This window comes from Nicotiana tomentosiformis, chromosome 9 (genome assembly GCF_000390325.3).
Source record: "Nicotiana tomentosiformis chromosome 9, ASM39032v3, whole genome shotgun sequence".
Classification (NCBI taxonomy): Eukaryota; Viridiplantae; Streptophyta; class Magnoliopsida; order Solanales; family Solanaceae; genus Nicotiana; species Nicotiana tomentosiformis.
The window spans coordinates 25,709,958-25,735,229 of NC_090820.1; the positions used below are offsets into that span (position 1 = coordinate 25,709,958).

Here is a 25,272-nt window from a genome sequence, read left to right on the forward strand (position 1 = left end):
GTTTCCTTAAAAATAATTGCTATTTGTGGATCGGGCCGAGCACCTCGTTAGTAATTAGATGCATCTACGGCTCGCGTCGTTCAACCCTTCGGCAGTGCACGATTTAATAGTATGTTGGATTGTGTCGTACGACCTTGGCATAATTGTGTATGTTAATTATTTGGAATTCTCCATGATTTATACTACTTAAGTGCCTTGAAATGTAAGTTGTTAAATGATATGGCCGAAATTTAAGTTTTAATTTTGAAAGAAGAACTTATCTCTTCCCGTTATTAAACTGTCAGTAATATTCATGATATCTGTACAACACTTTAATTACATTATTGCTGGCCCTAGTAAGTGTCATGTCGACCCCTCGTCACTACTTCTTCGAGGTTAGACTGGATACTTACTGGGTACATATTGTTTATGTACTCATACTACTCTTCTGTACTTAATTGTACAGGATCTAAGGCTGGTGCATCTAGTTACCCGCCCGGAGCGCATATCTGATCTTGGACTGAGACTTCATGGTGAGTTGCCCCCTTCTGAGCCATTCAACAGCACGCCAGAGTTTCTCTTTTGCTTTTGTCTATCTATTATGTTTCAGACTGTAGGATAGTTATGTTTTGTATATTCTACTAGTTGTCCAAACACTTGTGACACTATATCTTGGCACATATTAGTAGACATTGATTTTTTTGGGTTGTTTTTCAATAGTTATAACTGCTTTTAGATGTTTTTGTTGTTTTCCTTAAGAATCCATTATTTGTCAAATGTTTTAAATGTAAGTAAAGTTAAACGTTGGAATTGCTTAATAAAAAAAAAGGGGGAAATCACTAAGTTCTTCACTGTTGGCTTGTCGAGCAACGGTGTTGGATGCCATCACGGCCTGATATGGAGTTGGGTCGTGACAGTCATGCATGTGATGTTGGAAGTTATAGATTGTTTAAGAATTTTGGTGGGATAAGTTGTTGGAAAATGGTGGTAGTTGGAGCAACGAATCCTATGGTTATGAGATGTAGAGACTTATGCCTAATAGGTATTTGATAAAGTGTCTAAATGGCCTCGACTATGGAATTTTGTACTAATATTGTTCCCATTGGATATTGTTGTTATAGATTGAAGTTGCTTAGTGTAGTGGATCCTTGCAGTATCATTAAGGGATGAAATTGAGGTATGTTGGCAAAACCCTTCTATTAGAATTGAACCCCACAATGTCCTTGTAAGTCCCGAGTTGCTCATTATGAATCAATTATCTTGCAATTTAGGTTGGGTAATCCCTTAAATGGTAGAATTATGAACTTTTGAGCATAGATTGATTAGTTTATGTAATGTTTGACTAGCTTTGAGTCGTTTGGCGTCAAATTTGGAGGTTTGAGCGCGTTCTTGAATTGGGAAGTAGGCTTTGAGACGAGGTAAGTCTCCTTTCTAACCTTGTTAGAGGGAATTATCCCCATAGGTGAATTAAATAAATGTGGGCTCCTATTTGTGGGGGCTATGTATGTATGTGTTGACGAGAGTCTGTACATAGCTACTATTATTCTATTGTTCGGGTAGTTTAGGATCCGTATCATTCCTTATTCGAAATGTTTGTGCCCTTACTTGCTAATTCAATTATTCGAATCATGTTAGACTTTGGCAAAAGAATTCGAAAAGGGCTAAGTTCACAAATTTAAATAGTTTATTAGAATACTTGATTGTAAATGAAAATTCGTGTTTTCTTAAAAATAATTGCTATGTCACGACCCAACTGGAGGGTCATGACTAGCACCCGGGCCATACTTGCCGAGCACCAACGTACATTTTATCTAACCTTCCTTATTATCTTTAAGGGCCGACAAGACCAATATAAATAAAAGACATGGATCATGAACATCCAACAATGAAAGATAATGTCATGAACATACGTAACATGGGACGACAAGACTGTCAAGAAACTATATATAAGGTACGAGCTACCATGGTGCCATGAAAGACTATACAACAAAAATCAGCCGACAAGGCATTCCAAACCATACATGAGTCGACACCTGTCTATGAGCCTCTAAAAGAACATAAGTGCTACAACATTGCCGGAACAGGGCCCCGACATACCCATAATGTCTATAACAAAAATGCATACCAAGACCACGGCAAGTCCGGAGAAAGGATCTTGCCAATAACGCTGAACCGGATAGCCTACTGTGATGGGGGAGCTGCGTCTACCCGTCTATCAGGACCTGCAGCACGACATGCAGCGTCCACAAATAAAAAGGACGTCAGTACGAATAAAGTACTGAGTATGTAAGGCAGAATAGCATAAGTAAGAACAATAATGTAAACAGTGATAGGGAATATACAACCTGTGACATCTGGGTACCTCTGAGGGCTACTGACATGAAATACATGATACATACATATATATATACATAAACGTTTAAAACATATGCCTTTGTGGGCATCATCATCATCATATCGTACCCGGCCATAATAGGCTCGGTAAAACGTACCCGGCCATCATAGGGCTCGGTAGAATCGTACCCGGCCACGTGGAGCTCGGTAAAACCCAACTGATCAGTGGTTGCACAATAGGTGCCATACCCGGCCGACTATAGCGCGGCTCGGTAGAGTAAAATAGATACATATATATGATGCATGCTGGACTCGTTGGAATCATATTTTGAACCTTTCGGAGTGACGTAAGGTCGGTATCCTTCGTACACGTTATTAGGATTAACTCTTCATCAAGAATCTTATAAGAATCAGGAACTACCAACAACATTGATAATATAAGAATAAGAGAAGTAACATCAATATCAATCGTTTCATAAGAAGGGCAGCAATGTAAGTACTGCTAGCTTCTAAGAGTAGAGTATCTTTGGGAGCTCGTTCATTACATTATGTACAATTGGAGTCGTGCAAAAGAATGAAGGGGATAGCCTCACATACCTTGTATATACTGCCCAACCTCAAGCTATGCAAATGTCACGACTCCTTAGTCTACAATAAAAGAAATGACACTATCATTATCGTTTAAGCGTCGTAACTATTATGTATCGACCGCAACCTATTTTACGATGAAACGGACAGCACCTCCCCTATTTATATGACTTCACACAAGTCAATACAATCACCAAACAGCCCAAACAACATCATTAATAATCATATTGAGCCTCCAAAACAGTCCACCAACTAACAACATTACTACCAAGCCTTTCGATATATATTTCACAAGTTCTAGCATCAACGACTTAGCCACAACTTGGATAATCTTAAATATATATAGAGTAAGAGGTTCATTACCTTTAAACAGAAAGAACAACTCCAATTTGACCTTAATTTTCCACGAAATATCCCTTCAATTCTGCCACAAGAACAAGGAAGCGAAACTAGCAATTAATTCGGGTTTTTCGGCACTAGAATTACTTTAGAAGACTTGAAATCACCTAGGGTTGATATTAAAAACTTAAAGGTGTATTTACAGAACATAAAGCACTTAAAACAACCTCCCACACGAGCTGGAACAACACAAAAATCAGCAACAACAAGAAAAACAAGAAACTTACTAGCACCACGGGATTCCCGACATTTGATTTGTGTTGTTTGCCCTTTGTTTGGGTCTTGGATCATGAGAGAACCTTGAGAGAATGTTTTTAGGGTTATAAGGTCTGAATATACTGAAAAATAATGACTTAAAACGGGGTTGAGTTATCTTATATATGTCCAAATGTCTTAAACCGCCTTTGTGGGCCCCATAGAGAGCAGCTTGGCGCACTCTCGCGAAAACGCAAATATCTCTCTATTCCGAGATCGTATCAACGAACGGTTTAATGCGTTGGAAACTAGACTCATAGATCTTCAAGTTGATAGGTAGATCACCCAATAATTCCAAGCACATTGGTAGTAAAATGCAGTAACATTTGACCTAAAGTTTAAGTAAAATTATAAACCTAAGTTGCGACAACTTTTATCGACTTTTATTTCATAACTCGCTTGACTTCAAGACTTATGATGCAGATATTATATGATTCAAATACATTAAAACAAGACCTCTTGGGACAGTTAATCACCTCTAGTGTTACCCGAAAATACGGGTTACAACATCCTTGATTAGCTTAACTTCAAATACTTGTTAACCACTCTTATACACCCTTGTATCGTTTAAGACCAATAGGATTAACTTATTATCATCTCAAAGATAATCTCTTCTTGGATTTACGTCGACTACCTTACGGCGTGATCTATGATATGCGAATTTGGGTTGTAACATCCTCTCCCCCTTAGGAACATTCGTCCTCGAATGTAAGGGTTTATGGGGTGTCTAACTCATCGTGGATTCCGACGGAGATTTCCGGCTGAGTTTCCCTTATAAAATGGACACTAGCCAAACTTGCAAGCAGTTAAACCCAACCTATGGCCTTACAAGACTATACAAAGCATTATGGATATGTACATTATCTGCATATCACCATTTTGTATTAAAAAAAGAGTATTCACAAGCTATTGCTTACCTCATAGAGCCGTTTCACCTTATAATGCGTCCTTCTTTCCCCCGACATCCTCGTTATCTTCACTCTGGAATAGGTAAGGGTATTTAGACTTCATCTCCTCTTCTGCTTCCCATGTCATTTCTTTTATATTCTTGTTCCTCCATAATACTTTCACGGAAGCTACATCCTTTGTTCTCAGCTTGCGGACTTGTCGATCTAATATAGCCACTGGCAGTTCATCATATGATAGATCCTTTGTAACTTGTACATCTTTGATAGGGACGACCCGAGAAGGGTCTCCAATACATTTCCTCAACATAGATACATGGAATACCGGGTGGACAAATTCCAATTCAGATGGCAATTCTAACTCGTAAGCAACCTGTCCAATTCGTCGAAGAATTTTGTACGGCCCAATATACCGCGGACTCAACTTACCCTTCTTCCCAAAACGCATAACACCCTTCATCGGCGAGATCTTCAGGAAAACCCAATCACCAACCTCAAATTCCAGATCACGACGTCGGACATCGGAATAAGATTTTTGCCTGCTTTGTGCCATCCTCAGTCGCTCTTGTATCACTTTCACCTTCTCAATGGCTTGGTGAATCAAATCTGGCCCATATAATTCTGTCTCACCGACTTCGAACCATCCAACTGGTGATCTACATCTCCTCCCGTACAGTGCCTCATACGGGGCCATTTTAATACTGGAATGATAGCTATTATTGTAGGCAAATTCTATAAGTGCCAGATGGTCATCCCAATTCCCCTTGAAATCTAGAACACATGCTCGTAGCATATCTTCAAGCATCTGGATGGTACGTTCAGCCTGTCCGTCAGTCTGCGGATGGAATGCAGTGCTGAGATTTACTTGTGTGCCTAAACCCTTCTGAAAAGACCTCCAAAAGTTAGCCGTAAATTGAGCTCCTCGGTCTGATATAATAGATACCGGCACACCATGAAGCCTAACAATCTCCTTGATATACAACTTCGCATAATCTTCAGCCGTGTAAGTTGTCTTAACTGGTAGAAAATGGGCAGATTTTGTAAGTCAATCAACTATCACCCAGATGGAGTCAAACTTATGATAAGAGCGAGGTAATCCAATAATGAAGTCCATATTAATCACCTCCCATTTCCAGGTCGGAATCTCTATATTCTGAATCAATCCACTGGGTTTCTGATGCTCGATCTTTACTTGTTGATAATTAGGACACTGGGCTACAAATTCTGCAATAGACTTCTTCATGTTATCCCACCAATACTGCTCCTTAACGTCATGATACATCTTTGTCGAGCCAGGATGGATAGAATATCGGGACTGGTGAATCTCAATCATAATCTTCTCTCGCAACCCTGCCACACTAGGTACACATAATCGGCCCTGGTATCTTAGTGTCCCATCTCCTCCGATCTTGAAAGCTGTAATCTTACACTGCTGAATTCCCTCTCTCAATCTTACTAAGGTAGGATCTTCATATTGCCGTGCTTTTACCTCGGCTACCAAAGATGATTCTGCTGTATTCTGTACAGTAACACCTCCGTCATCAGAGTCCAACAATCTGATTCTCATATTGGCCAGCAGGTGAAGCTCTTTGGTCAACCCTTGTCTACCTGCCTCAATATGTATTAAGCTTCCCATTCACTTACGGCTGAGAGCGTCTGCCACAACATTGGCTTTACCAGGATGGTGCAATATCTCGATGTCGTAGTCTTTCAGTAATTCAAGACACCTACGCTGCCTCAAATTCAACTCCTTCTGCTTGAAGATGTATTGTAAACTCTTGTGATCTGTGTAGATGTCAACATGGACGCCGTATAAGTAGTGCCGCCATATCTTCAAAGCATATATTACTGCAGCCAATTCCAAATCATGAGTCGGGTAATTCTTTTCATGCTTCTTCAATTGTCGTGATGCATAAGCAATCACCTTCCCACGTTGCATCAATACGCACCCCAAACCTATACCTGAGGCATCACAATATACCACATAACCTTCTGTTCCTTCTGGGAGAGTGAGCACTGGCGCAGATGTCAATCGATTCTTTAGCTCCTGAAAACTATGTTCACAAGAATCAGACCACTGGAACTTGGTAGCTTTCTGTGTTAACTTAGTTAATGGTGCTGATATAGAGGAAAACCCTTCTACAAACCGCCTATAATACCCTGCTAGCCCCAGGAAGCTGCGGACTTCTGATGGTGTTGTAGGTCTCGGCCAATTCTTCACTGCATCGATCTTCTGAGTGTCGACACTAATACCCTCATCAGATATCACATGGCCAAGGAATGCTACTGAGTTCAGCAAGAATTCACATTTAGAGAGCTTAGCATATAACTTATGATCCTGAAGGGTCTGGGCATAAGCCTGAATACGGGAAATATCCATGCCCTCTACCAAGGAGGCTGTTGTACACTCATTTATCAGATGTGGTCCCAACCCGTTCACGAACAGGTGCACCCTATCACTCATCTCGGCCACCATATGGGGAGTATACCTTGCTAAAGAATCAAACTGTATACTATACTCTCGTACATTCATATTACCCTGTCGAAGGTTCAAGAACTTATCAGCTCTAGCTCGTCGTATCTCAACTGGCAAGTAGTGATGAAGAAAGGCCTCAGAAAATTCCTTCCACACGGCTGGAGGAGCGTTCGGACCCCTAGATCTCTCCCAACTATCATACCAGAAAACCGCTAAATCCCGTAACCGATAAGAAGCTAACTCTACTGCCTCCGTATCACTAGCATGCATAACCCGCAATGTACGATGAATCTGATCAATAAATATTTGTGGGTCCTCCTTGGGGTCTGATCCGGTAAACACTGGAGGGTCTAGATTAATAAAATCACGAACTCTCGCACTAACCGGTTTATCAGCAGCACTGGTATTCTGCCTCTGAGCCTGAGCAGCTACTAAGCTACTCAACAACTGCACTGCACTGCGCATATCGTGGTCTGTAGTGCCAGACGGAGGAACTGGATGTACTGGGTGCCTCCTAATATCCTCTGGAGGAGACAGAGAGGTATGAGACGACATCTCACTCTGAGGCTCACTTTGGCCTGCTATGGCTGGAGGCACCTGAATGTTACCCTCTCCTACAGCTGTATCAAGCCGTTTACTAATCGCTTGCTTCCTAGTCGAAGGCATCGCTAAAAGAAAACAAGGTGAATATTAGATATGAACACTTACGACTCAACTCTACGCACGATCTAGATTCAGGAAGAAGGTAACAACCCTAGATGTCACGTAGCCTCCTGATTATAAATGTGGCGCGCTACACATCCATAATCAAAACTCTACTAGACACGGCTCATAGACAACCCCTAGGATAGACTTGCTCTGATACCAAGTTTGTCACGACCCAACTGGAGGGTCATGACTAGCACCCGGGCCATACTTGCCGAGCACCAACGTACATTTTATCTAACCTTCCTTATTATCTTTAAGGGCCGACAAGACCAATATAAATGAAAGACATGGATCATAAACATCCAACAATGAAAGATAATGTCATGAACATACGTAACATGGGACGACAAGACTGTCAAGAAACTATATATAAGGTACGAGCTACCATGGTACCATGAAAGACTATACAACAAAAATCAGCCGACAAGGCATTCCAAACCATACATGAGTCGACACCTGTCTATGAGCCTCTAAAAGAACATAAGTGCTACAACATTGCCGGAACAGGGCCCCGACATACCCATAATGTCTATAACAAAAATGCATACCAAGACCACGGCAAGTCCGGAGAAAGGATCTTGCCAATAACGCTGAACCGGATAGCCTACTGTGATGGGGGAGCTGCGTCTACCCGTCTATCAGGACCTGCAGCACGACATGCAGCGTCCACAAATAAAAAGGACGTCAGTACGAATAAAGTACTGAGTATGTAAGGCAGAATAGCATAAGTAAGAACAATAATGTAAACAGTGATAGGGAATATACAACCTGTGACATCTGGGTACCTCTGAGGGCTACTGACATGAAATACATGATACATACATATATATATATACATAAACGTTTAAAACATATGCCTTTGTGGGCATCATCATCATCATATCGTACCCGGCCATAATAGGCTCGGTAAAACGTACCCGGCCATCATAGGGCTCGGTAGAATCGTACCCGGCCACGTGGAGCTCGGTAAAACCCAACTGATCAGTGGTTGCACAATAGGTGCCATACCCGGCCGACTATAGCGCGGCTCGGTAGAGTAAAATAGATACATATATATGATGCATGCTGGACTCGTTGGAATCATATTTTGAACCTTTCGGAGTGACGTAAGGTCGGTATCCTTCGTACACGTTATTAGGATTAACTCTTCATCAAGAATCTTATAAGAATCAGGAACTACCAACAACATTGATAATATAAGAATAAGAGAAGTAACATCAATATCAATCGTTTCATAAGAAGGGCAGCAATGTAAGTACTGCTAGCTTCTAAGAGTAGAGTATCTTTGGGAGCTCGTTCATTACATTATGTACAATTGGAGTCGTGCAAAAGAATGAAGGGGATAGCCTCACATACCTTGTATATACTGCCCAACCTCAAGCTATGCAAATGTCACGACTCCTTAGTCTACAATAAAAGAAATGACACTATCATTATCGTTTAAGCGTCGTAACTATTATGTATCGACCGCAACCTATTTTACGATGAAACGGACAGCACCTCCCCTATTTATATGACTTCACACAAGTCAATACAATCACCAAACAGCCCAAACAACATCATTAATAATCATATTGAGCCTCCAAAACAGTCCACCAACTAACAACATTACTACCAAGCCTTTCGATATATATTTCACAAGTTCTAGCATCAACGACTTAGCCACAACTTGGATAATCTTAAATATATATAGAGTAAGAGGTTCATTACCTTTAAACAGAAATAAAACTCCAATTTGACCTTAATTTTCCACGAAATATCCCTTCAATTCTGCCACAAGAACAAGGAAGCGAAACTAGCAATTAATTCGGGTTTTTCGGCACTAGAATTACTTTAGAAGACTTGAAATCACCTAGGGTTGATATTAAAAACTTGAAGGTGTATTTACAGAACATAAAGCACTTAAAAAAACCTCCCACACGAGCTGGAACAACACAAAAATCAGCAACAACAAGAAAAACAAGAAACTTACTAGCACCACGGGATTCCCGACATTTGATTTGTGTTGTTTGCCCTTTGTTTGGGTCTTGGATCATGAGAGAACCTTGAGAGAATGTTTTTAGGGTTATAAGGTCTGAATATACTGAAAAATAATGACTTAAAACGGGGTTGAGTTATCTTATATATGTCCAAATGTCTTAAACCGCCTTTGTGGGCCCCATAGAGAGCAGCTTGGCGCACTCTCGCGAAAACGCGAATATCTCTCTATTCCGAGATCGTATCGACGAACGGTTTAATGCGTTGGAAACTAGACTCATAGATCTTCAATTTGATAGGTAGATCACCCCATAATTCCAAGCACATTGGGAGTAAAATGCAGTAACATTTGACCTAAAGTTTAAGTAAAATTATAAACCTAAGTTGCGATAACTTTTATCGACTTTTATTTCATAACTCGCTTGACTTCAAGACTTATGATGCAGATATTATATGATTCAAATACATTAAAACAAGACCTCTTGGGACAGTTAATCACCTCTAGTGTTACCCGAAAATACGGGTTACAACATCCTTGATTAGCTTAACTTCAAATACTTGTTAACCACTCTTATACACCCTTGTATCGTTTAAGACCAATAGGATTAACTTATTATCATCTCAAAGATAATCTCTTCTTAGATTTACGTCGACTACCTTACGGCGTGATCTATGATATGCGAATTTGGGTTGTAACATCCTCTCCCCCTTAGGAACATTTGTCCTCGAATGTAAGGGTTTATGGGGTGTCTAACTCATCGTGGATTCCGACGGAGATTTCCGGCTGAGTTTCCCTTATAAAATGGACACTAGCCAAACTTGCAAGCAGTTAAACCCAACCTATGGCCATACAAGACTATACAAAGCATTATGGATATGTACATTATCTGCATATCACCATTTTGTATTAAAAAAAGAGTATTCACAAGCTATTGCTTATCTCATATTATTCATGATATCTGCACAACACTTTAATTACCCTATTGCTGGCCCTAGTAAGTGTCAAGTCGACCCCTCGTCACTACTTCTTCTAGGTTAGACTGGATACTTACCGGGTACATATTGTTTATGTACTCATACTATGCTTGTGTACTTAATTGTACAGGATCTGAGGCCGGTGCATCTAGTTACCCGCCTGGAGCGCATACCTGATTTTGGACTGAGACTTCACGGTGACTTGCCCCTTTCTGAGTCGTTCAGCAGCATGCCGGAATTTCTCTTTTGCTTTTGTCTGTCTACTATGGTTCAGAAAGTAGGATAGTTATCTTTTGTATATTCTACTAGTTTCTCACAGAATCGTGACACTAGATCTTGGCACATATTAGTAGACATTGATTTTTTTGGGTTGTAGTTCAATAGTTATAACTTCTTTTAGATGTTTCTGTTGTTTGCCTTAAAAATATGTTATTTGTCAAATGCTTTAAATGTAAGTTAAGTGACATGTTGGAATTGCTTAATAAAAAAAAAGGGGCAAATCACTAAGTTGTTCACTATTGGCTTGTCTTGCAACGGTGCTGGACGCCATCACGGCCTGACATGGAGAGTGACAGTCATGCATGTGATGTTGGAAGTTATAGATTGTGTAAGAATGATGGTCGGATAAGTTGTTGGAAAATGGTGGTAGTTGGGTGAACTAATCCTATAGTTATGAGATGTAGAGACTTATGCCTACTAGGTGTTTGATAAAATGTCTAAATGTCCTCAACTATGGAATTTGTTACTAATATTGTTCCCATTGGATATTGTTGTTGTAGATTGAAGTTGCTTAGGGTAGTGGATCATTGTAGTATCATTAAGGGGTGAAATTGAGGTATGTTGGCAAAACCCTTCTATTAGAATTGAACCCCACAATGTCCTTGTAAGTCCCGAGTTGCTCATTATGAATCAATGATCTTGCAATTTAGGTTGGGTAATCACTTAAATTGTGGAATTATGAACTTTTGAGCATAGATTTATTAGTTTATGTAATGTTTGACTAGCTTCGAGTCATTTGGCGTCAAATTTGGAGGTTCGAGCATGTTCTTGAACTGGCAAGTAGGCTTTGAGATGAGGTATGTCTCCTTTCTAACCATGTAACCCATAAGTGAATTAAATAAATGTGTGCACCTATTTGTGGGGGCTATGGGAGATCTACATCTCCTACCATATAATGCCTAAAATGGTGCCATCTGAATACTTGTATGAAAGCTGTTGTTATAAGCAAACTCTATCAGTGGCAAATGATCATCCCAACTGCCCTTGAAATCAAGAACACAAGCACGCAAAATGTTCTCAAGCATTTGTATAGTCCGCTCTGCTTGCCCGTCGGTCTATGGATGGAAAGCTGTACAAAGATTCACCTGAGTACCCAAACCTTGCTGAACTTTCTTCCAAATATTTTCCGTGATTTGAGCCCCTCGATCAGAAATGATAGAAATTGGAGTACCATGTAGCCTGACTATTTCCCTCATATACAACTGAGCGTACTGTTCCACTGTGTTGGTAGATCTAATAGGCAATAAGTGTGCTGATTTTGTGAGTCAGTCCACGATCACCCAAATAGAGTCAAACTTTAGCGGAGTGCGTGGTAATCCTACCACAAAATCCATATTAATCATCTCCCACTTCCATATTAGAATTTCTATGTTCTGTGCTAACCCAGCAGGCCGTTGATGTTCTGCTTTCCCTTGCTGACAATTCGTACAACTTGCCACATAGTCCGCCACATTCCTTTTCATGTCGTTCCACCAATAGACTTCCTTGAGATCGTGATACATCTTTGTAGAACCTGGATGCACGGAATACCAGGAAGCATGAGCCTCAGTCATGATTCTCTCCAGTAGACCATCTGCATTCGGAACACATAGTCGCCCTTGGTACCTTAATGTACCATCATCCATGCCAAAGGCAAAAGCCATAGTCTCATGTATATGAATCCTCTCCTTCAGCTGTACCAATAATGGATCGATGTATTGCTTCTCTTTTACTTACACAACTAGCGATGATTCAGCCCTATTTTGCAAAATTACCCTTCCTTCACTAGACTCTGCAAGGCAAACTCCCAAACTAGCCAATCGATGGACTTCATTGGCCAATGTCCTTTGCTATACCTCTAAGTGTGCTAAACTACCCATAAATTTCCGGCTAAGAGCATCCGCCACAACATTGGCTTTCCCCGAGTGATATAGAATATCGATGTCATAATCCTTGAGTAACTCAAGCCATCTTCTCTGCCTCGGATTCAGATCCTTTTGTTTGAAAATATATTAAAGACTCGTGTAGTCCGTAAATACCTCCATATGGACCCCATACAAATAGTGACGCCAAAGTTTCAATGCAAAAACCACCGCCGCAAGTTCTAAATCATGTGTTGGATAATTTTTCTAATGATTTTTGAGTTGCCTAGAAGCATAGGCCATAACCTTGCCGTTTCGCATTAATACACACCCAAGCCTAATTCTTGAAGCATCGCAAAATACCACATACCCTTCTGTACCCTCTGGCAGGGTCAACACCGGTGCCGTAGTCAATTTCGATTTCAACTCCTGGAAGCTCCTTTCATAAGAATCAAACCACTGGAACTTAACTGCTTTTTGAGTCAATTTAGTCAACGGAGAAGTAAGAGTAGAAAACCCCTCCACAAGGAACTGCGAATCTTGGTTGGCGTTGTAGGTCTAGGCCAATTCTTTACTGATGAAAACTTTGGAGGATGAACCTTGTTCCTTCTCTAAAGACAACATGACCCAATAATGTGACAGATTCGAGGCGAAATTCACACTTTAAAAACTTTGTATAGAATTGGTGCTGATGAAGAGTCCGCAAAACTGCCTGAGATGATTGGCGTGGCCCAATGGACCTCGTGAATACACAAGAATATCGTCAATTAACACTATCACAGAGGAGTCGAGTAAAGGCTTGCAAACCCGATTCATAAGATCCATGAAAGCTGCCGGGGCATTTGTTGGCCCAAAAGACATTACCGGAAATTCAAAGATCCCATATCGGGTCCTGAAAGCTGTTTTCGGAATATCCTGCTCCCTGATCTTCAATTGGTGATACCCGAATCATAAATGAATTTCGGAGAAGTACCTAGCACCCTTTAACTGATTAAACAATTAATCTATTCGTGGTAGTGGGTATTTGTTTTTGATTGTGATTTTGTTGAGCTACCGGTAGTCAATACACATCCTCATTGATCCATCTTTCTTCCTCACAAAGAGGACCGGTGCGCCCTATGGTGACACACTCGGTCAGATGAAACCCTTTTCTAACAAATCCTTCAATTGTTCCTTTAATTCCTTCAATTCTGCTGGTGCCATCCTGTAGGGCGGAATAGATATAGGTTGTGTTCCTGGCATCACATAAATACCAAAATCAATCTCCTTGTGAGGCAGAATCTTAGGGAGCTCGTTATGAAAGCCCTCCAGAAATTCATTCACAACTGGCACTGACTCTAGTGTAGGTGCCTCAGCATCGCTATTCATAACCCAGACCATGTGATAGATACACCCCTTTTTAATCATCTTCATGGCCTAAAGGTAAGAAATAAGTCTACCCTTCATCACCACATCACCCACCTTCCATTCAACAACTGGATCACTAGGAAATTCAAACCTCACAGTTCTAGTTCGGTAATCGATCTTGGAAAAATATGAATAAAGCCAATCCATTCCCATAATTACATTAAAATCAACCATCCCCAATTCAATGAGATTGGCCACGGTGTCCCGATCACGCACTGTGACAACAGAACCCCTATAAACTCGTGCATCCACAATAGACTCGCCAACCGGAGTACATACAGAGAACGGCTCGGGAAGTTATTCCGGTTCTATCCCAAATTCCATAGCAACATAAGGGGTAACATAGGACAAGGTGGAACCGGGATCAATAAGAGCATATACAGCATGAGTTTGGATGGTCAATATACCTGTAATAACATCTAGAGAAGCCTCTGCATTCTGGCGACCACTCATAGCAAAGAAAGGGATGGGTCCTCCTGAACTCTGCGCATCACCCCTAGCTGCACTACACCCTACTGGTGTCGGAATGCCTCGAGTTGGAGGGGTGCTAAATAGGTAGCAGCTGCAAAAGTGGATGGCTATGTTGTGCCCCTGCCCGTACCCTGGCGGGATGAACGACACTGCCTCAGAATATGACCCCTCAATCTGCACCTGTAACATATGGGTAAGTCTATGTAGCAGATCCCCGAGTGCATCCTCCCATACCTGGGGCATGGGGGCCTCCGCTGCTGCGGGATTCTCCCTCCTGATCGGCCCTGATAGTGGGTCCCCTACTGCCCTGATTGGGCCTGAAGCGACTCCTCAACTGCTGACTATGCCCCATTGGCGGTGCACTGGCTGAAGACTGAGCATGAGACTGGGTTGGCCCTGATGACCCTCCCCTGAAAACTGATCTTCCCCCCACCAAGTGACTCCCCAAAGTTTCCCGCGGACTAGCCCTTGCTGGTACCCTCTCGCTCCGTTCTGTTATTCAACTTACGGTCCTCTGTAGCTTGAGCAAATGCTACCATCTTCCCATAATTCATGTTTAAATTCAAGGCAGCTTTGGCGGCCTCATTGATAACCAAGAGGCTAAGGCCCGGCACAATCCGGCACACTCTAGCCTCCATAGTATGCAACATGTGAATAACATATGTTGACAGGCACGCGGACTCCATGTGATACTTCCACACACTCTTACTCTTACTCCCTTGCTTAAGATTCTCAAACTCTGTAGCACGGGCTGCCATAATCTCGGCAGGCAAGAAATGGTCTATAAAGGCATTAGCAAACTCACTCCATCTCGCTGGAGGGCTCCCCTTCTTCTAGGAGTCCTCCCACAGCTCAAACCAATAATAGGCCACCCCTTTCAGGCAGTAGGCGGCCAACTCCAGTCCCTCCATCTCAGTAGCATGCATAATCCGGAGGGTCTTATGCATCTCATCAATAAAGTCTTATGGTTCCTCCTCGGGATTAGCACCGTGAACTCCGGAGGATCCAACTACAGAAACATGTTCACCCTAGAACCACTAGAATCCCCTTGTTGTCTAGAAGATATGGATGCAACATCCGACCTTTGGGCCTGAGAAGCCACTATCTAAGTCAGCATTTGAATAGCTCCCCTAAGACCTCCATCAGAAATACTACTGCCAAAAGCTGAGGCTGGAGGTGGAATCAGAATATCAGGTGGAGGAACCGTCGCACCCTCAGCAGGTGTAGGAACTATTGTGGCCTGGGCCGGTGTAGTGGAATCAGGTAGTGTAGCAGTCGGGGGGATTATCTTCACCCCTCGGGTGTTCACCCGCATCATCAAATAAAGGCTCAACTGCCACTCCTAAGGCAGCATTGGTTCCTTGGACAGTTCTTGCTCTTTTCTTAGGTGCCAATTACTAAAAGTTAAAGGAATGCACGAGTTAGAGGAGGAATTGTTGCAAATTTAGTTTCATCGCACGATCGAGAATATCAAAGAAGGGTATTGTTCCTAAATGTCCAAGTGTCGTTCCCCATTTTCTCGCGTGAGCGGGCTTCGGCATGTGACAACTCTTTTAAACAGAAGATAGGTATTAAAAGAGGAGAGTCGTCACCTAATGATTTTTAAGGTGCGTTAGGGCACCTATTTGCAAATAACTCTATTTTAACAAGTCAACGCCACCAAAGATCGGGTAAGGGCTCAAGTTACCTCAAAAAGAAGGTGTTAGGCACTCCTCGAGGTCCACAACTATGGGTCTCGGCCGAAGTTAAATTATATTGATTAGTCTATGTGATCAAGTAAGCAAAGAGAGTACAAAATCTAAGGATTTTATTAAAAGGAAATCTTGAATAAGGAGGTACCTCTATCTTTATATCCTAATAGAAAAGAAAAGAAAATGGTGGGGGTCCTATGATTGTTTGGCCTAAAGGATCACCCCATGCAACATAAATAATATTTCGTAACTCCCTTGAGATAGAGTGTTACTCATATTATCCAGCGGGCACAGACTATCATCCCCTGCTACCCAATTACTATGTTAAAGTTGTTTACCTAAGAGCGCTCTAATTCAATTCTATGTCGTACCCTACGCGTGCACTACCCATCCCATACCTATGGTCCAGGAGGTTTTGGACCTCTATTTGGATGGTTCTAGACCTTATCTAGGCTGCTTAAAAATGCAAAACTAGGCGACAAACAAAACATATATTGGACTTCAAATATAGGCAGTTAAGGTTCAGGTTTGCCTCCACACTTAAGCAACAAATGCGCGAAAGACAAACTTTATGTTAAGCAATTTAGAATTAAGAAACTTAAATCCCTATAGAAATTATTTCTACGTGACAAGGCATCAGGGCTTGCAAACAATTTCAAAGGCCAATCATTGCTCATAGACAGGATTATACAATTTACATGCTAATTAATGAAATTGCATATTTGCGATTATTAAGCCTCCTGTGTCTAGGTGACTCGTGTAGTAAGGAATAATGAAAGGACCATTCGGAAGATCCCAGAAGTGCATAATAAACAATTTTAAGAGGTACAACATTGTCTCTTATTAAGACGAAATAGTGTTGTCCTATAGACATGATCTCTAATGTTTAGCACTTGGAGCTGATTTTATAATTACACTCAATCCTATAGACATGTTTTCTAGGTGAACAGTGCGATACAGTAATTTATGAGATGATTAAAATCCTATAGGCATGGGTTCTAGTGAACAGTATGAGATAATAGCAAATGAGATGATCAAAATACTATATGCATAATTTCTAGGTGAGCAGCGCCAAGTAGAATAATTGCAATACTATAGGCACGATTTCTAGTAGGCGATGAGGATTGACAGAAACATCGATGAGAAACTAATTCCTATAGGCAGGTTCTCTAATAACACGTAGCAGTAAAAATAATTGCAGCATTTGACTTCATGTTGGCCAATAGACAGTGTGTCTCTGTGTGTGTGTGTTTGACACGGTTTCTATAGTGCACATATAAATTGAACGACACATGTAGCAAGTGAATCAATGGGTCCTATAGGTATGTTGTCTACCCCTTGTACACAAACCTTAAGAATCTACCCCTTCCCCATTTGTACTAACACCCCAATCGTTTATACAAAAAGTTATTACAGGCCCAATAATGAGTACGATACAAAATGTTATACAAATAATAACAATAGGCCCACAGCAGGCCCAAATGAAATACCCAGCACTGGCTGGGCCTTCAGAAATTCTCACATATGATACCCAGACATCTAATAAGGAGCCATATTCATCAACACAACCCCAGAATTCATAGAGGAGCCCAAAGTTATTTTATTCAACCATAGATCAACCATATTACCCAGGCATTAAATCACTTAAACCAACCAGATTACATGTTCATTAGACAATAGAAAGAAGGAATTGAGTGTGGTAGATCAAGTCTCAGTAGTAGAGAAAGTGACTAAAGACCCAAATCTTAGTGTGTCAGAGTTCACAAGGTCTCAAATGGACTCCGAGAAGTGCTTACACTAAGGAGGTCAGTAACAAGAGCCTTGGTGGCCTTGGCTTTTAGCTGGCTAAGAATGAGAGGTTCAGGATAGCATAAGTAACAAATGAGGGAGAATAGACAATGGTTGAGGGACATAAGATTAGGGGATACACTTATAACTTAAAGTAGACATAGCAAGGATGAAAACACAAAGCAACTAATCAAACAGGTCTCAAAACTTAAAAGTAGGTGCAGTCGGGACTTAGAAGCAGGTTCAACACTTAGTAAAATAACACATAGACAGCCACAGATTGAAAGAGTTAGGGGATAAACAAATTTGCAAGATTGACCAAGATTATCATGCACAAGTGCATAATACTAACAAGTTGAAACCTAGAGGGTCAAATTTATGCTAAGTATACATCCTAATGGCATAAGACAGACATGTTAACTTTCATCAGGAAATAAGACAACATTTAGACATGATAGGGGAACACACATTGTGACAAGTCAAGTGATCACCGAAGGAGTAGTGAATTAAGTGAGCCAAAGACATACTGGGGGACATATTAGCAGGGAAGCAAGGTCATAGTTGATAGAAAAAAATCTTTAACACAGATTGGAACACATTACATATATGCAAGATAATCATTGCAGAGATTCAGAACAAAGTGAAAATAAACTCATGTCAAATGGCAAACATAGGCTTTCAAATATTGACCAATAGAATAATTAACTAAGGAAGGTCTAAGTTATGCCAGGGATTCACCCTAATATCAAAATAGTTCAAACATGGTAGGGAAAACAAGTTGAGATAACTGTTCTAAAATTTAAAGCCATCATTAAAGGAGTATGAGATCAAGGGAGCGTGTTGAGTGACACAATGCCAGAGAAACAAGTCATAGTTAACACTGAAGGTCTTAACACAGGTTATTACAGATGTGAGGCATTCATTATAGAGATTCAAAGTAGAGTAGGAAAGCAAACTCATATAAAACAGTAAAGTAGACATTCAAGTACCAATACATTAGGCTAAATGAACTTAAGAGAGTATAAATTATTCAGGTGAAGCATATTCAAATAACATATCTCAAAAACTGGAGATTTTAAGTAAAAGGCCAAATACTAAAAAGATTCAAATCAGAATACGAGTGCAATGCTAGTAAATTACACATAGAGATGGTCTAAGAGCATATTTAGGTCATGGAATTCAGATGGGTGAATATACAGTACATGAACATAGAAGAATAAAACCTTAAAGCCAAGAGACATACCAGTTATCAGTTGAATAAACAAACAACAAGAAAGAACAAATCCCATAGTGCCCTGAATGTCAACAGAGAGCAAGAACCCAGATTCTTAGTGCGTCAGAGTTCCCAAGGGTTCAAATGAACCCCGGCCAGTGCTCGCACCAAGAAAAGTTAAAAATCGAATCCCGATGGTCTTGGTTTTTAGCCGGCCAAGAATCAGAGTGTAGAACAAGTGAATAAGAGAACAATAGAGTAATCGCTTCGATTTTTAGGCAATCCGGGTGATAGAAAGTCCGTATCTAAGGGGAAAGTGGAGGGGTTTATATAGTAGTAGGAATCAAGCAAACCAACAAACAAGGAAAAAAATTAGTCAAACATAAATATGGAAAGAAAGTACCATATGCTATCAGTAATGGACCTGGTAAAAGGAAAAGTATAAAATTTCGAACCCTAATTCGATAGAAATCAAGGAATCGACCAAATGTTTTGGTGAATCGGCTTCATATCGTCTTGCCATGAATGTATATAGATGGAATAATGATCATAATCAAAGGTTCAAACCACTTTGGTTCCATCTCAGGAGGTCTTGCTTGCCAAGCGTAGGCAAGCACTTAAGTAACACCACAAACGGACGACCAGTACCAAGGGGCTTCAAACATTGTAAGAAAATAATGGTCTAATCCCATTATCAGTGGGATTAGGAGAGGGAATTAAAGGAGGCAGCTTGCATTCTTCAGAAGAGAGAAGGGGAGGTTAAGAGCATTTAGGGGCGGCGAGTTAGAGTGGAATGGGTTAGGGTTTCAGGTCTAGGGTAATTAAAAAGGGTGGGGTGATTGTAGACCGTCGATCTTGATTAGGGGATAAGTGTGGCATATCGTTTGGAACAAGTATCGACCGAGTTAATTACAGGGGTCATTTGGATTGGGCTTTGTTTGGTCCGGAAATTGGCTCAAAATTTGGGCCAGCCTTTAAATAAGAAATTAAGGAACAAATATTTTAATAAAATAGTTAAATAAATTATAAAAATGTTGTTTATGAAAATTAATACCTTAAAACAATAGTATAAGATTATGAAAATGTAAGATCTTATTTTGACCCTAAATAAAATGATAAATGCAATACAATTGTAAAATATAGGCTATTATTGCGAGATTGTGCAAATAGTCCGAAACTACTAATGTAAATAAAAAAAAGAATAAAATACCTGAAGCAAATATTATAGATGCAAAAATAAGGATTTAGTTAATTGAGTCATCACAAAATAATTTGAAGGAAATATTAATAATTATTCATGCATTTTAAATACAAAGTATCAATTTAAAAGCTCTAAACATTATGGAAAATTATAGAAGATGCATGCATAAATCTTGTAAATTAAATAATGATGCAAGTTAATGTTTTGAAAGCATATACGCTTATTTGCAAAAATATGAGGGCAAAATTGTGTATCAATCGTTGTCCCTCTTTACCCGGGAATGATGAAAGAGTTGTCGGGTAAAGAAAATGATGACCAATTTTGGCCGAATTGAATAAAGGATGATGTGATTTGAAAATTGGGGGCTGAACCCTAGGTCCTGAGTTGCCTACATATCCCTGGTGTTACGGGAGTCAGGTCTTGTGTAGTTCTGGATCCAACGGTGAGCGAAACCGATGGAGTTGTTATAGGAATGCTCGTATGTTTCGGAAAGGGTTCCTTTGGGTAGGATAGTATCGGATGAATTTATGCGAAGTCATGAATGCGAATTTGAAACGTTATGGATGTATCACTGAGCAAATATCGGAACGGTCAAAGAGTAAAAGGCAGGTAATTGATGGTGGTTGGTTATGTTTGCAATAATTACAGGATGTGAGCATTGAACGGAAACCGGAGCAAAGATTGCTACCGTTAGGAGAGTGGTTACTTCCTGGATTACTTGCAAAACTTAAAACATGATGTATGCAAGTATGTATGGATTATTGTGAGAATTTAAACATGATGCAGATTCCCTTCGGACAATGAGGGTTGTCTTTGGACGGTGAGGATGGTGTCCTTAGACCATGTCGTCCTGGGCCATGAATCAGGTGATAAGGGATTCGCAGGCCATGCAATGATTGCCTCGAGCCATGAGAATGGTGCCTCCGAACCATGATGCCTTTGAATAATTATGTGCACTTTTAAGAGATCCTCGGGCCATGGAATGGTGTCTTCCAGCTATGAGGATGATGCCTTCATACCATATTTCAGCCCATGGAATGCAAAATATGATGTTTGGCCGTATGCGAAGATGAGACAAGACAAGGCTTAGTCTTGGGTAAAATGTGGGCAATGCTTAGCCCTGGGTGAGTAGAGTATAATGCTAGGTATTAGATGGCATAATGGAGATAGCATTTAATCACGAGGAAAAAGACAGTGCTTAGCCTTGTGGAATTAGGGAGGCAATGCTTGGACTCATGCAGGAAGATGAGACAATGCTTAGTGTCATGCAAGTAAGGGAAGCGGTGCTTAGCTTCATGCAGGAAAATGAGACAATGCTTAGTCTCATACAAGTAAGGGAAGCGGTGCTTGGCTTTCATGCAGGAAAGGCAGTGCTTAGCCTTATCCAATTAAGGAGGCAGTGTTTAGCCTCATGCAAACCGGAGACGATGCTTAGTCTCATGCAAAGAAAGGCAGTGCTTAGCCTTATGCAGTTAAGGAGGCAGTGCTTAGCCTCATGCAAAGAGGAGATGATGCTTAGTCTCATACGGGAAAAAGCAATGCTTAGCCTCATGCAAGAAGGGAGGCAGTGCTTAGCCTCATGCAAAGAGAGAGACAATGCTTAGTCTCATGCAGGAAAGGCAGTGCTTAGCCTTATGCAAGAAGGGAGGCAGTGCTTAGCCTCATGCAAAGAGAGAGACAATGCTTAGCCTTATGCAATTAAGGAGGAAATGCTTAGCCTCATGTAGGAAGAGGATACAATGCTTAGTCTCATGCAGGGAAAGGCAGTGTTTAGCCTTATGAAAGAAAAATGATGAGTGACAGTGAGAAAGTAAAGTATTTCTTAGATGGAAGTGTTTGCATTTGGTAACTTGTAATCATGAAGGTAGTGATTTGATGTATCTGCGGGTACTGTGTCTTATCCTGACTGCATCCAAAGAAAAATCGTGAGTTTGTGGGGGAAGGTTGGTTTGCGCTTTTGTGTTATGTTTTGCCTTTGCTCCTGTCTTGAGGTCCTATTTAAGTTACCCTGGGTAGTATATGGCTATCATAGAAATAATGTTTTCGAAAGATATTCATACATTTGATAAATATAGTTATTTGAAATGTAGTAGTATGCGATTTCAAATAATTTAGATGAACTGGTGACTGTGACATATTTTAGGGACATTGCGACGTCCTTTCTTTAGAATTTTGAGGGTCCCCCTCAAAATTCTGCCCCAGTTTAAATGCAATTCTTTGGCTGTTCCGTGTATGACGATGTCGGATGAACTTGCTTTAGAATTTTGAGGGTCCTCCTCAAAATTTTGCCCCAGTTTTTTGAACATGGCAAGATGAAGATTTTATTAAGATGTGACCAAACCCGCAGGGCTGCCTACGTAACCCCTCTTAAATGAGAATTAGGTCAAGCGTAGTTCAGTTACATCTGATAAAGAAATGTAAATAATCCTAAACATTGTATCTCTTGACTGCGTCTGAGTTGAAAGCTTTTGGCCAAATTTCTGTCCATTTTTTCAAGTATAAGTGCCCCTCCTGTTAGTACTTGATGAACCATGTAGGGCCCTTGCCAATTTGGTGAAAACTTCCCTTTGCCCAAGTGTGAATTGTCTAGACCTGACCCTTTTGTTGAAAGCTCTGTCCATTCTGTTTTGGTATAGTTGACTGTGACATACTGCACTCATTCTTTTCCCATCAATGAGGGCCAGCTACTCATATTGGCTCTGTACCCATTATGTGTCGCTGAGCTCGGCTTCTTGTATGATTCTCAGAGAAGGGATTTCTACTTCGGTAGGGATAACCGATTCAGTACCATAAACCAACAATTAAGGAGTTGCCCCAGTTGATGTGCCAACCGTGGTACGATATCCGAGCAAAGCAAACGGTAGCTTCTCATTCCACTATTTGTAATTATCTACCATATTCCTCAATATCTTCTTGATGTTCTTGTTAGCGGCTTCTACAGCTTTATTCATTTGCAGCATGTATGCTGTGGAATTCGTATGCTTGATATTGAAGGTTTCACACATGGATCTCATCAAATCACTGTTAAGGTTGGCGGCGTTATCGGTGATGATTGATTCTGGCACCCCAAACCGACAAACAATACGATCCCTAATGAAATCTGCGATGAACTTCTTAGTTACAGCCTTGTAAGATGCGGCTTCAACCCATTTTGTGATATAGTCTATGGCCACTAGAATGAACCTGTGCTCATTTGAAGCGGCGGGTTTGATTGGAACGATGACATCCATCCCCCAAGAGGAGAAAGGACAAGATACATTGGTTGCATTGAGTTCATTGGGTGGCACTCGTATCATATCGGCATGTACTTGGCGTTGATGATACTTTTGGACATACCTAATGCACTCTCTTTTCATAGTCATCCAAAAATATCCTGCTCTTAATATCTTCTTAGCTAAGATAAAACCATTCATGTGCGATCCGCAAGTTCCGGCATGTATCTCTTCGAGCAATTTGGATTCTTCCTTGGCATCGACACACCGTAATAATCCCAGATCTGGAGTCCTTCTACATAGAATTCCTCTGCTTTGTAAGAAGTGGTTGGATAATCTTCGGAGTGTGCATTTTTGAGTATGATTTCTGTGCTCCTGGTACTATCCTTTTGCCAAATATTCTTTGATGTTGTGGAACCATGGATTTCCATCCATTTCCTCTTCAACATGAGTACAATAAGCTGGTTGATTATGAATCCCTACTGGGATGGGATCAATGAAACTTTTGTCTGGGTGTTGTATCATGGAAGATAAAGTGGCCAATGCATATGCGAACTCATTCTTGATTCTCGGGACATGTTTGAACTCTATTTTTGTGAATCTCTTCATCAACTTTTGTACACAATACAAATATGGTAGTATCTTAGTGTTCTTCGTGGCCCACTCTCCTGAAACCTGATATACCAAGAGATCGGAACCTCTAATCACCAGCAACTCTTAAACATTCGTGTCAATGGCCAACTTGTGTCCTAAGATGCAAGCCTCATATTCTACCATATTTTTGGTACATGCAAACCTGAGTTTTGTGGATACTGGATAGTGTTGACCCGTTGCTGCCACTAAAACTGCTCCAATACCCACTCCTTTGAAATTCGCATCCCCATCGAAGAACATTCTCCAACCACCATAGGCTTCAGTGATATTTTCTCCTATGAATGATACTTCTTCGTTGGGAAAATATGTATTCAGTGGTTTGTACTCTCCGTCTATAGGATTTTCTTCCAGATGATCTACCAATGCTTGCCCGTTGACCGCCTTTTGAGTTACGTAGATGATGTCGAACTCACTCACTACTATCTGCCATTTTGCCAACTTTCCCATAGGCATGGGTTTCTGGAAGATATATTTTAGTGGATCCATGGTTGATATGAGATATGTGGTGTAGGCATAAAAGTAGTGGCTTAACGTTTGAGCTATCCATGTCAAAGCGTAGCAGGTGTGCTCCAGTAAAGAGTACTACGCTTCATAGGGTATGAACTTCTTACTCATATAGTATATGGCCTGCTCCTTTCTTCCCATCTCATCGTGTTGTCCCAAAACACAACCGAAATTTGAGTGTATTGTCTGTGTGGTCTGCTGTCAAAATTTGGTCTTGGTTTTTGGTAATTTTGGCGGGCTGGTGGTGAGTGGTAGTATGTTGGTTTGGTGTTATAGGTATGGTAAGTGGCGGCAGGTTATTGGTATCTGGGAGGTCAAGAGTGATATGTGGGTGGAGGTGTTTGGTATGTGAGAGGAGACTTCAGACCTTGGGCTACCATTACTGCACCTACTTCTTTCTTCTTAGAGATACCTC

General features: G+C 40.8%; 1 protein-coding gene across 1 annotated transcript; it reads right to left on the bottom strand.

Annotated features, from left to right (window-relative positions):
* Window positions 1-24,080: 24,080 nt before the first annotated feature.
* Window positions 24,081-24,839, bottom strand: LOC138898498 (uncharacterized). The gene is made up of 2 exons (XM_070184567.1): window positions 24,496-24,839; window positions 24,081-24,399 (listed from the first exon to the last, which is right to left on the bottom strand). The coding sequence occupies exons 1-2, from the start codon at window positions 24,837-24,839 to the stop codon at window positions 24,081-24,083; spliced, it is 663 nt and encodes a 220-aa protein (XP_070040668.1).
* Between the last annotated feature and the right edge of the window lie 433 nt (window positions 24,840-25,272).